General features: G+C 40.0%; 1 protein-coding gene across 1 annotated transcript in view; it reads right to left on the reverse strand.

The window, feature by feature from the left end:
- The window catches only part of snta1 (syntrophin, alpha 1), a 30,368-nt gene extending 17,209 nt beyond the window's left edge, over positions 1-13,159 (reverse strand). The window contains exons 1-2 of the mRNA XM_019359331.2: positions 12,768-13,159; positions 6,217-6,402 (exon numbers count right to left, since the gene is read on the reverse strand). Of these exons, the coding sequence (XP_019214876.1) occupies positions 6,217-6,402; positions 12,768-13,050 (469 nt within the window). The 5' untranslated portion in view covers positions 13,051-13,159. The remainder of the gene's footprint in view (positions 1-6,216; positions 6,403-12,767) is intronic.
- Positions 13,160-13,734: the final 575 nt, after the last annotated feature.

Here is a 13,734-nt window from a genome sequence, read left to right on the forward strand (position 1 = left end):
CCATTCCTGCTAAAATAATTTTAGACAAAGGAAAGACTGCAACCATAGAGCTTCCATAACTAAGCCTACTTAATCCCTGAGTATGCGTGCACTGGGCCAGAGCACAGCTACCCTAATGAAAAAGACAGGACAGAGAGAACTGCAAGTGTCCTGAGAAATCTGGGCATAAGAAAGTCTGTGATTCTCTGTGTCTGAAGCTCTTTCTCTCATTCCATCCCTCATTCTCCCTCTGCACACACAATCACACAAACACACAGAATCTCCAACTCTGCTGAAGCTCAGGTTGACATTAAGCACAAACACAAGCACAAACCTTTGAATGACACGATGACCAAAATGTACTTTTTATATGCACCTTTAAACATTGAACACTTCAGCAATTAAAGACTACAGACAAGCACATCTTCTATAGGTAATATTTTTTCTATACTCTGGTATGTTGACACATGAGAATTTTTAAAATTCTTTTCTTAGCTACTTTAAACATTTCTCCTTTGTCCAAATAAGCACAATACCCTGAAGGCCCTTGAGGAGAATCTGTATGCTTTTGAGGACATACTGTAAGTATGCTGTAAGACCATGCATGTTTTTCCTTATTTAAATGAGGAAATGATCACATCTCTCACCACTCTGCTTTATGGCCAAATGTGTTAAATGGGGCAAAGTAGCGTAAGGCTGTAGACACAAAAATGTGCAGGTGGAAGCTGAATTTTTTACTTATAAACAAATACATAAGCATTTCATTTGAATAATGACCAACACATTCTACCAAGAAGAGTGCACACTCATCAGAAAGGAGCACAATGAGCAAGCAAGTAATCTGCCAAGAAAGGTAGTACAGTGTAAGCATAGGTGTTAGGCATGTGTTTCTCTCCAGAAACAGCATGACAATCCAGATCAATGAGCAGCAGTTGAAGCAGAATTGATGCACTTTTGATGGGAAGGGAAATTCTCTTTTAGAAATTACTGAGGACTGTGTGGGGTCTTCCAGGGTAAGACAGCCATTCTCTGGATAAATATTGCAGCTCAGGTAGAGCACTGGATTTATCCAAACAATAAAGCTGCAATATTGCAAACTTTTTTATCATACAAACCTGCAATCTGTGTGTGCTAAAGCTGACCTGTAGGATGTATCAAAGAACACCAAACATTACTGATCTTCCCCCATGCATGTGTTAATGACGGAATGATTTTTGCTGAGATTTTGCAGAACACAAAAGTGACCGACATTCCAGAATAAGGCAGGAAAAACAGAATTTTTTTGTCAGCCGTAGCAAGGGAGAGCAATTCAGGTATGACTAGCAATACAGAGCAGTACTTATTTTTTCCATTCATGGACAGAGCCTGATCTATGACCCATTTATGGCTTATTTATTGAGTCAAAAATACACTGCACTGGCATTACAGATCAGGTTTACCGTTTTACTACTGTTTATGTTCAGTGCCGCCATTTCTAACTCAGGGTATGCTGGCCTGCTCCAACTTTTTAGTGGGAAATCTGGGTTGAAAGGGCATTCCTCAAAAAAATTCCAAATGGGAACTTAAAATTTCCAACTTTGGACTTTTTCAGAACCCCACCATAATCCAACACTCACTATACATTGCTTTATTTTGACATATATATCCATATAGCATGTCGCAGATGTGATAACAGAGATAAGTTACGAAACAGGAAATGAAAAAATCTGTTGGCGATGTTGCAGAGCTTTCTATGTACGCTGCTGAATGACGACACACAAATGTTCTTGTCTTGTCAGCAGTTTTCATTGTGACAAAAAACATGAAACAAAAAAAAAGAAAATACAAAATTCAGATTTGTTTTAATACTGACTCTCAGTATCTTGGTAACATCAAATGTTAATAAGAACAGTAAAGTTCTACACTGTTTCATCAGAAGACCTGTATTATTGGAGCTCTGCTCTAAACATTCAGGATAAGGACTCAATGACAAACTGCAGGAAGGAGCCAAAGGATACCACACTCAAAGCTTGGAGCAATCCACCTATGTCAGTTATGCAGTCATTCTGATAACATCTCCCACAGTCATTCCAAATAAACTCTTAGTAGCAACCATCAAAGCAATATCAGGCATCTGTTTTTGTCATTAAACAACTGTTAATGACACACAACTTGCACTGAATTGCCTACCGCAAACCTTTAGTAAATCACATTTGTATTATTAGTTTAAGATAAGATAAGATAACCTTTATTAGACCCACACGTGGGAAATTTGTTAAATAATCCCCACTTGAAATTTTATGCTCTAAAATGAAAACTATCTGTGTTTTATGTTGTCTTTCAGTTGCAAAATTAATACTGGACCTCTTTAATAAATCTCCACCTTTACTATTACACTAGAAAGTGTTGACTGTCGAGAGCAACTCCAGCTAATTCGGCAGTTTTGTAATACTGACCATTAATTATCTTTAGCGTCTTTTTATTTGGCTTAACTGTGAAACTTTACTTGGCCTAGCCATTGCTGGCTCTGTCCTGATGGACTTCAGACATGAGTTGCAGGCATGACTAGACTTTACCAAACAAGATATAAAAAACGATTACGAAATGTAATCCTGTGTACTTGTTTTCTGAGTTTAACCTTCTACTGCAGGAGCTCATGTCTGCACAGATACTAAGCAGCCTTCCACCTTGTTCATCACGGTAGCTCTCACTGTGGTGTGTTACATTCTTTCCCGTACAATAAAAAAACTTAAACTTGACTCCTGGGATACCTTGGATACATGGACACCATGTACCCACCCCCAACCCACCCCTTCACATTCACACTTGCCTCAATGTCCTGACCTGTCCTTTGCAGCCTATTTATCCTTCCTTCCTCTGTGTGTGTGTGTGTATCTGTGTGTGTTTATGTGATAGTGGAAATTTGTGTTCTATGTGGCACTATAGTTTCTTTGTTTGTGTCCTTTTTGTCAAACCTTGGTTGCCCAGGGAACAATTCTCCCACCAAACTATTCCTACCCTCCACCCGGTATTGCGCTCTCTCTCTCTCGCTCTCTCTCACAGACTCACACACACACACACGCACATGAACTCACACACCTACACACACACACACAAAAGTTTTATAACACTGTGCAGGAACATAGTGGAGTGGATGCACACATTGTCTTGGCTGGTGAGCTGGCTGCAACGACAGATGCATTTTCAGTAAGAGTCCAAATTAAGAATGGATAGAAACACAGCAGTAATGACAAACTGCTGCTCATTCATTTGTCATTTATGCAAACATCACAGTTATACACTTTCGCTTCATCAAACAAAGCCTAATTGGTCCATGATGTTTTCACAGTTAACATTTTACAAAACTCATATATAAACCTCATCATTCCTCCTGATCCTAAGCCTAAAAGTTGCGGCTGTGACTGGAAAATGTGAAAAGAACAGGTTATGATGCAGCAGAAACACACACACAGGTAAAGACACCGCATGTTCGCACACTCACACATAAGCAGTCAGGCCATAAATGTCGCTGTGAAGAAATGAAGGCAGCTGTGCTTTTATGGCTTCATCTGGTCTGTTATATTTATCTGATACCCCCACCCTCACCCCCCACCCCATGTGCTATCTTTCTCATACGCATACATTGATTATTCCATCAACAATATGATATACGGTCCAAAAGTAAGGTGAAGAAAGCCAGCTCTAATTGTTTTCCATCAAAAAAAACACGGAATATTCACAAATTCCTATTTACAGTGAGAGGCTTTACGCACCTTCATGGTCACACCTGGGAGCTGCCCACTGTTGCCCTTTTCCTGTACTATTGGCTGCTAAGCAACTGTGTGGCCTATTTAAAATCATGTGACTCATTATAAATCGATAAAGTAAACACTGGTAAAATCGTACCCAGCTGTGCCACATATGTGCCGCTGGAAATGCTTAACCCCTTACAAAACTGGTCCTAATGAGCAATTTTCTTGCTTTTAATGTTCTAATTTTACGCACGCAGACAATTCCTAAGAAAAACCTTAAGCTAGCACGTCATTAAAGAAATACATAGTGTCCTTGAAGCCTTTGATTATACTGCTAAAGCAGACCTTGACATTAATACCCTACATGTGCTGCTGTAGCAATCAAATTGCATAAATCTGAGCGGGCAGATATGTGTTTAATACAAAATATTTTATCACTTGACTTTCAAAAGAGTTGGAAAGGAAAAAAAATCCCAGCAAAGGTACAGAATGCTAACCAGGTGTCTAATATGCCTTAACTCCTGTAAATGTTGTGAAAGGGTTTATCTGACAGATTCAAGTGTTACTGTTCATATAGTCAAGATATTTTAATATGATGGAGGCAGTTTCTCCTTGATCTCAGTCAAGGCCGTCTGTGTTATGAATTTCACAGAGCGCTGAAAACTGCCGTGAGCACAGCAGTGGTGTGTGTTTGTTGCTGTGCACATGGAAAAGAGAGTGCTACCCTGACCTTTAACACCAGAGTGGTGCCAAAAAGGAGCTTGCTTCTCACTGTGTTTGTGAGTATCTTGACAAAATGCCAAAACCAAAATAAGCACTGTACATGAACTTTATGTCATCAGTATTTTCAGGCATTATCATGATACAGAATAGTCCTGAAATAAAGGTGCAATCTTGAAAATTGCAGCAGGAAAAAAAACCACACAACCCTAAAGATGTTTTCTTCTATTCCCGTAAAATACTCACAAGATTTCCACTACAGATATGCATCCTGAAGTCCCGTCATATCCTGGTCAGACAGACATACATCAGCAGAACATCAAAAATGTGCGTGCACACACACCCCTCAGTGAGCCTCTGAGCCTCTTTTGCCTCCTCACTCCTCTATCGGGTCCTCAGGGGGGAGGGAGACCCATGAAATGATTCCTGACATGTCAGATCACACAGCAGCACCGGTTGAGCTGTCTGATATCAACACTTTTCTGCCTGACTGTGGACAAGTAAGACAGGGGGATTTGCAATGATTTCCCCTGGCTATAGCTCTACTTGTATCTCCTGTGCTGACTTAAGTTGCTGAAGCTGCCCTACTGTGCCAGTTAACCCTGAGAAATTCTGCGTCATAGAAAAATGGCAATTCCTGAACCTGTGTGTCAAACTTCAAATTCAGTTCTTTTAGGATAGAAAATACACAATTATTAAAATTTGTATCTAAGAAAACCTCTTAGGTTTTCATCTGGAAGACGAGAAGCATCTGTTTGACGTCACTGAATAATATCAACTCGAACCAACCACTGTCTTTTCTGTGCTTTTAGACATTATGCATTTGGAGGGTATTTACAATTCAACCCAAGGACTTAAAGTCAGCTTGGCAGGAGATGCCAAATTCCTGTTGAGCAATCATTTAGAAAGAGAAAAGAGTGTTTTTAATCCTTTCCCCCTGTCTTCACAATTAAAATTCACATCTCAGATTCACCTTGTTGTGTTACATCCACTGGCAGACTGTCACATTTACATCCATGCATGAACATACCCTGAAAGAATATACTGAGAGTGAGATAGAGAATGACGGAGATATTGTACATTTGCTCCAGCATCTCACACAAATGAGTGAGCATAAAAGGACGGGAATACACCTTCTGACTCCACCACAAAGCTTCCTATGCAAAGCCAGCCGGATCCCATGAGTTTGCGGTAGTTCTGACATGAACCTAACTTCGTATCAGTGTCAAAACGGTTTAATATTATCGAAAGACGGTTCATTAGCATACTGGGGTGCTCACAGGTGTGAGCCCTAACAGTATTCTTAAATAGTGAGGCTTTTCCTCTCGCTGTTTGAGTTCAACTCATTATTTGGATGTTTCCGAGGAAGTCAGATCAAAGTTTTGATTAAATGAAGCGTCTCTCCCGGCTCGTCATTTTGCACCCTCGAGGAAGACTGAATCAGGTCTGGAAAAATCTATAAAGAATATCAAGGTATCAAACATTCTCATTATTTTTACCTATGTATCTATTTGGAGCTGTGGGGTGCACAGAGGGTGGATGAGATATAAGAACTTACGTACTTTAATACCCTGAGGACTATATCATTTGGCAATATGAGGAGTTTTTCTTCTTTGCATGTTTTGTAGTTAACTTCTAATATTCTGTCACTTTTTAGAGCATCTTAACAGCAAAGCGGGTGCACAACAGGAAGAACAATGAAAGAAAGACTCAATTGGACAAAGAAGAAAATGTTAGAGTCACAGGATGTACTCTGATTTTTTTGGCTAAATGAAAACTTTCTTACCTTCAAGGATGACTTCTTTCCCGGTTTTTTTTAACGCTTGCACAGCCTCGTCATGTGTGGCCTCTCGTAAGTCGTAACCATTGACAGAGAGTATGGCATCACCAACATAAAGGGCCTCGGTCTGGTCAGCAGCCAGGCCTTTAAAAATTTTGGAGATGAGGATTGGCATCTTGTTTTCCTTGCCACCTGCATGATCAGACAGGAAAATCAAGTTAAAAGTCATATGGAAAAATCAAACTTTTACCACTAATTAGCTTCACAAAGCAGTTTGTTAGTTCCTACTTGAACGGCCTATTGGCAGTATAGAAAGCAAATCAAATTATATGTTTTCTTGGACCCTGGTAAATAAAGCACTGATAAAAATGCCCTTAAATTCACTGTGACTTCACACCAGAAGGTATAAGTTAGAGCTGAGTCATAAAACTAAAAAAGTGTGTGGCTGGTTGGTAGTTATAAATATGAAATAAACTGTTTCTGTCCCTTATCACCTTAACATTAGTCACCTAAACTGCAGTTAAAAGAGCACATAAAAACAAATGGAGACAGTGATTGACCTACAGTACTATCGTCTGTGTCTCCGACTCTCCCTCCCTTTGTCTCTTTGTCGCACAATGAAGGTCAGCTAGTAAGCTGATAGATGCACTGTAGCTCTTGTGGTTGGCTTCTGCACTTCATGTGAAGTATCATCGTTAATGTCAGCTTAAAGCTGGACTTTGGCCTTCAGGCTAGTGAGAAATAGTGTAAAAGACGATAAAATGTTTTTTGTGTTTTTTGGGGGGGGGTTGCTGTTGTTTCTGGGTGATCCCTCTGCAAGGATTTATATCATGCAAATTTCTTTGGAGGCCCAATGTAGTATTCTTACAAATATCAAAACTTCTACACACGCCACCAGGAAGATGAACTTATCCACTATTTTGAGCAGCATAGCATCATATAGATGTATAATCAGAGGCAATATGTGGCCCTCACTGACTCAGTCACTGAATTAATTAGGGTGTTCCAGAAAGCTTAAAGAAAAGATAAGCTAATATGGGTTTTAAAGCTATGTTGGTGATTTGATGTATATCATCAAATGTTTAATAAAAAAAATAACTAAACTTATAAACTTGAGTAATTATTTTAAATCTTAAAAAAGATATGGGAAGTAACACGCATGATTATCAATACTGCTAGATATATTTTTTAAGGTTTATGTTTAATTCACACTTGGTCTTATTTAATGTATCTGTGCCATTTTGAAAAGGAGCTGAAGAACCAACAGCAAATACAGAAGCCAAAGCAGCTGGACATCATGTTATCTGCCTTTTTGCCTCACTCTGTGTTAGTTGAAGCTAAATAATTTTTTTTCAAATTTCACAACATTCCCTTGCAGACAAAAAAAAAAAGAATACCTATAAGAGTCATTCTAAGAGAGTATTTTGTGGTTGTAAGTAGATACAACTAACTGGTAGAAATGATAGACTTTATTATACTACAATACAAAAAATACTGCTGTTTTTTCTTTAGTGGGTGACATTGTAAATGGATATTGCATATTGTACATGGAGTGTGAGAGATTTCTACTATCAGCGTTGGAGATCTACAGGCCACAGTCACCAGGACCAGGTGTTAGAAGGTGCAGGAGATGTAACCTGGGGCAGTGTACACTGAGAGACACAACCAAGTGGCTGGGATAGTGTGCAAGCACAGCTGTGCCGCATATGGATTAGAAGTACCCAACTCCCAGTGGAACACACCACAGAAGATGGTTGAGAACAACAGGGCTAAGGTCCTGTGGGACTTTAAGCAGCTGCTGGCCAGCCAACCACACATAGTGGTGGTTGACACGGAGCAGAAGACCACAGTGGTCGTAGATGTGGCAATCCCAGCGGACAGCAACGTGAGAAAAGGGAGAACAAGAAAACAGAGAAGTAGCAGGGACTGAAGGAACAACAGGAGCAGATGTGGAAGGTAAAGCCCAGAGTAGTCCCAGTGGTAACAGGAGCATTAGGAGCTGTAACTGGAAGAGTGGCTCCAGCAGATTACAGGCAAAACATTAGGGGTCTAAGTCCAGTGCAGTCCTAGGAACAGCTAAGATTCTGTGCAGTACCTCAGACTCTTGCAGAAGACTCAAGGAGGAACACATACACACATATCATGGCCTAGCATGTTATATACCACTAAATTAACATTTTATTCAGTAGGTAACAGGCACAGGATAGCCCCAGCTGATTACATTCTTTAAATAAGTAACTACACTCTTGTACAAAACTGAATAATAACAATAACAGTAAATAATAATAATAATAATAAAAATTGTTAAATGGAAACTGGGCAGCTAATCCAACCACATAATTAATACTGGAAGATCTAAGAGACTTGCTGTGAACTGACAGACTTGCAACAACGACTGCAGACAATATGAGTGAACATACAATAAGGCTTCATTAAAGCTGATATGGATTGATATATCTCAAGATAACACAGTGCATATAACAGAAGATTCAACTGTAGTACAGCAGTTGAACAGTAGGCAAGAAAGCTTCTAGGATATAGTGATACTGGTTTCTAAAGCCATTTTCAGACATGATGAATGTAACATTAATGGCTTCATTAGTCTGTTAAAGTGGTGGCATTCAGATATAGGTCACTATCACTTTAATCTTCCACACAGGTTCATTCAGACATGCCCAAGGCAATGACGGAGCCAGTGCTTTCTACCATAAAAAAAGGAGACAAGCATTGTCAGCATAAGCTCTACTCAAGTGTGGCAACACTTTTGAACATGCCATTGTCCACAAGAGCAATGTCTCAGTGTGTGCTGCTCAGCATACCAGCATGTGAGAGACAGCAGTGGTAACCTTACGCTATCCGCTAATGTGACTGCAGTTCAAACTTGTGTTGTTAATAAAGTTATATTTAAATGTTACTCGGCCTGGCCTAGAAAGATAGAGATCGGGAATTTTACAAAAAAAGTGAAGCTCATTTAGACATAAGGCCAACAAGTTGGGAGGTCATCACTTTTATGGTAAAGAGTGTGAGTCTGAAAAAGGGCTAAAGTATGAAGGGGAGGTTGAGGAGGGTGTCAGAAACACTTAGCGTTGGCAGAGAAAGGACGGGGGCACGTTTAGAGAGTAGACATTTGAAACATTGAGGAGACAAAACGTTTAAGGAACAGTTAAAAAGATTGTTTTCCCATTTTCTTTACATTATAAAGCCTGACCTTGGAGGAGAGAGGAAATTCCCAAGAGAGTCTGAAGTTTCCCTCAAGTCTGAAATACCACTTACTGGAATGATTGCAGAATAAACATTTTTTTTTTGACATATTGTTTTTATAAAAAATAACCATTAATATGTCTGCCACTCCCACACAAACCTTTATTTCCTTCCTACCATTCTTGCAGGTGCATTTCATGTCAAATACAGTTCAGCACCTACAGCTGGGAACCTGTCAATCAAATATAAGGTGGGTGGCAGTGGTAGAGACAAGGTGGAGCCACAGAAGCTTCTTATGGCAGATTAGTAAATGGTATAATAGTGCTGTGTATCTAATTTATTTATTATAATGCTTCTTCATCATCAAAAAATCTGCACTTCTGCACTTCAACTGTCATCAGCTTAATTCACACAGTGCTGGAACAATATATAGAGTCAAAACAAAACTTCAAAGTATTGTGGGTTCATATTCCTGATGCAATTTTATTAATATTTTTGTTATGCAATGTTGCACTTGAGTCTTGCTGACTGACAAAAATAATGTCTGGAAAAAGTATGAGTTGGTCTGTTATAAGAGCTTCAGGAACCAAAACATGGTTTCATAATATTTGGCCCACCCAAGTGGAATTCAACCCATAGGGACTATTAAAACAATGTCTGGGATGGTTTAAAAGTGAAATAATTGTTTCATGGCACTGTTCACCAACTGCCTTCTCTCAAAGTAGCAATCCCTCTGACTGTCATTGTGGTTATATGCACAGACCGTGCACCTCAGTGGCTCCGAAGAAGGAAAAATGTCTGCAGAGACACGCAAACTTTTACCATTCGGCCTGTCCAGAGACCTGGAGTCTAGATTCCATGCCTCCCCTCTTAAATTTAGACATGTGAGTTAAAGTTGCCTCCGTACTCTTCCTCAAGCTGGGGTGGGCTCCCTAAAATTAACACTAGTGGAGTACTCCACTCCCAGCCACATAGCTTTCATCTTTAGCCAATGACAACTGACTGCTGTGAGCTGCTTCTCTCAGCTGTTCGCAATGCGGTGTCAACTAGCATACAAGTTTTTCTCTGTTCTTTCATTTGTTTCCCGCTGCGTTTCTGACACTTTTTTCTTCCTGCTTCTTTTTTCTTTTTACTCTTTTGACCTCTTTGACCTCTTGTCCCATATACCATTTCTTGTTTGGCCTGCTCTTTCTGCCTGCACCTTTCACTTTCAATCTTGTACACCCTTCCTCCCAAAACTGCCTCTGAACATCCAGCATCACAACAATGTCAAGCCAAAAGGCTTCTAGCTATGATTTGGTTTTAATAACATGCTGTCTGATTTTCAAACCCACCCATTTCCACAGATGGACATCACAATTATGTCATTAGGGCTTGGCTTTGTTTTGTCGTTGGTGGGAATTGCGGGGGGGGGGGGGACTAAAAATTAAGATGTCACCAGCAGCTACAATGATGAGCCATCTTTGCAACATGACAATAATGCAAGTTTACAATTATCTATCAAATCGACACTGTGCATCAACCAATCGCCAAGTGATTACCTGGGAAGACAAACTTGCCAGGAGGAAACTACAGCTCACACACATGCAATTATACCCACACATGCTGCTTATAGATCCATGCCTGTTATTTATTACACCTTTTACTGCCTTGGCAGTCCATGCTTTACAACACAAGGTGACTTAGGGTTGTGAACTGACAATAATTCATTGATATGATACATGTCATCACACAGGGGTTATGATTAAAAATATAATGAGATTTATTGAGACTGTGCAAGAAACCTAATTAGATTTTTATTTTTATATGTAATTCTAGGAAAACTCTTCCAGTACATATTTACAACCCACCAGGAAAATCTGAATTTAAAAAGCTGACTTTTTAGGCGAGAATTGTGGGGTCTGCATTTGCATTTATCACAACCCAAGCAAAATAAGAAACACAGTATAAAATACATCAGTCTGCAACAAATCTTTCTGTGTCAGTTGTTTATTAAAAATTCAAACAGTGTTTATTTAAGTTGCACAACAGAATCATAAGTTCACCACAATAACCTCAAGCAATTCTAGTTAAAGCCAAGGAGGCGGAACCCCACTGTGTGTGGCAAGAATATGAAAATGACCATATTCTAGATTCAATTATAAAGACAATATAAAGACACAAAGCAAGCTGTGTAAAAAGAAAAAGTGTAAATCTATCAGTCACTACTAAATTTCAAGAACAAAAGCTGTGATATTTGTCCGTCTATAAAATATAATAAAATCCAAAACATTCCTAAAACTTTGTTATCACATTCCTGTCCGTTTTATCTTTTATATTTACATAGCACCACTGCTCAACCTTCCTAGTCATCTTCAGTTTGAGATCCCCACAGAGATAGGCTATTTTCGTGGAAGCAGGACAAGGAAAAGTCTTTTATCAGCTGCTGCAAAACACACGGCAGGTATGCAGGCTTGGCTGGTAAGATATGGAGAGATTACAACCTTTCTTCATTGAGAAGTCCCTGTAGAAACAATATTCTTGTGGCCACTATGTGTAGTAGAGGTCTCTGTGTCCATGTCTACTCCCGTTTGCTCATTCAAAGGCAAAGTTCAACAGCCAAAAAGGTCTTTGAACCACCTAAAATACTCTGTAGAGCCGGGATTTAACTCTGTCACATATTTTTATTGGTGTTACAGCTTCATAATCAGAAGTTAGATCTAATAAAACTAATAATGTTGGTTGATAACGCATAATATTCAGGTTTAAAACCTGCTTTGTTTGGTGTCTGTAGTCCATAAATAAATATGTTTAAATGAACTGCTGGTGTCGACACTGCTGGGTAATAAGCATCTACGGAAAGTATTCGGGGATTTGTGGAAACTTTTTAAAACCCAAATCGAGTTAAACAGAATCACGTGCCATTTCCTGATTTCTCTGAATTCAGTTATCTAAATTATTTAAACTAGTGTTTATTTTTTGTGTTTGTTTGGGGGCACACGGTGGAACCCAACGTTACATGACAGTAGCGAACTAATTACCGTCTCCGGTGACTGTGGTGCACTGAAATGGTTCCCTGTTGAGCAGAGAAACAGCTTGAGAAAATCACAGCTGTCGTTTTTCTGCGCTAACATCGGACCTAAACGTGTGAGTTATAACACGAACGGATATTTGTCATAGAGCAAATCGCGGAAAAGTTGCATTTTACGCACGTTTCTGAGAATTGTTGCACATTTTTGAAGTTAGCCAAGTTAACTGGCCGCTGTTTTCGTGGTCGGTGACAGAAGGTACGCTGTAGTCAAAACTTGTGTTAACTGACAGTAACTCGCCGTTCATGCAGTTAGCTATCTTTAAGATACTTTCGTAAACTACCTTACCTTTGATACTGATTCCGAGCCCGCCAACATCTTGCTTGGTAACTCGCACCGTGCGCTTCACGTTGGTGATGGTTTCCGGGACCGGGGACGAGCTGAGGTTCGGGGGGTCTCCGTTAATAGCACCAGCGGGACTCGGGTTTGGCTTCGCGGGTTCTTCGGTGCCCTCACCGGGGTTTAACGTGAGACTATCTTCGGTAAGTGTAGCCAGTACCCGGATCCAGCGGTCCACGGTCACTCGAAGTTCCAGCAGTCCCGTTTTCTGCGCCTTCGTCGCGGCAGCCATGTTCAACGCATTCCTGGAATAACTCTAGACGGGCTGGCAGTCCTGTAAGAGGGGGTAGAGGGCTGTGGTAGGGGGCATGCAGACACACACATTGAGCCCCCCTCCCTCCCTCCCTCCCTCTATTTTCTCCTCCTCCAAAAGAGGTTTATCCAGTAGTAGGCTAAGTAAAGTTAATCGAGGGCGATGCGATTAGCAACGGTGTTGACACACACTCAAAGTTCAAAGAGCTTCTTGTTCAGCCCATCCGTTAATCACCAATGTGAGGTTGAGTCACGCATAATTAAGTTTTGATTCATTCATTTATTTATTTATTTATTTCGAGTGTATTTCAACACCCAGCCTCACATCACAGATCTCATTTCCAGTGTGCCCAAAACGCGCAAAATCACTGCGCATATATATATATGTATATATGCATAAGTTCTGCAATAAGGAAAACAACATCGACATGCTTTCAAGGCCAGAAATGCATTTTTAGTGAAGAGAGCTTATATCGGGAATGACACCCACTAAGCATCTTCGGCTTGAATTCTGCTGACAGAAAACAGTGGGTGTGATGTTACCATGAAGAAGCCTGCACGTTAATCAGAACAATGATATTTATTGGCTTTTATTCAAAATGGGTTTCAGGACAACAGGCACTGAAAGAGGCCATAAATGCCCATCAGTACCATGACACTGATG

This window comes from Oreochromis niloticus, linkage group LG5, assembly GCF_001858045.2.
Source record: "Oreochromis niloticus isolate F11D_XX linkage group LG5, O_niloticus_UMD_NMBU, whole genome shotgun sequence".
In the NCBI taxonomy this organism is placed as follows: Eukaryota; Metazoa; Chordata; class Actinopteri; order Cichliformes; family Cichlidae; genus Oreochromis; species Oreochromis niloticus.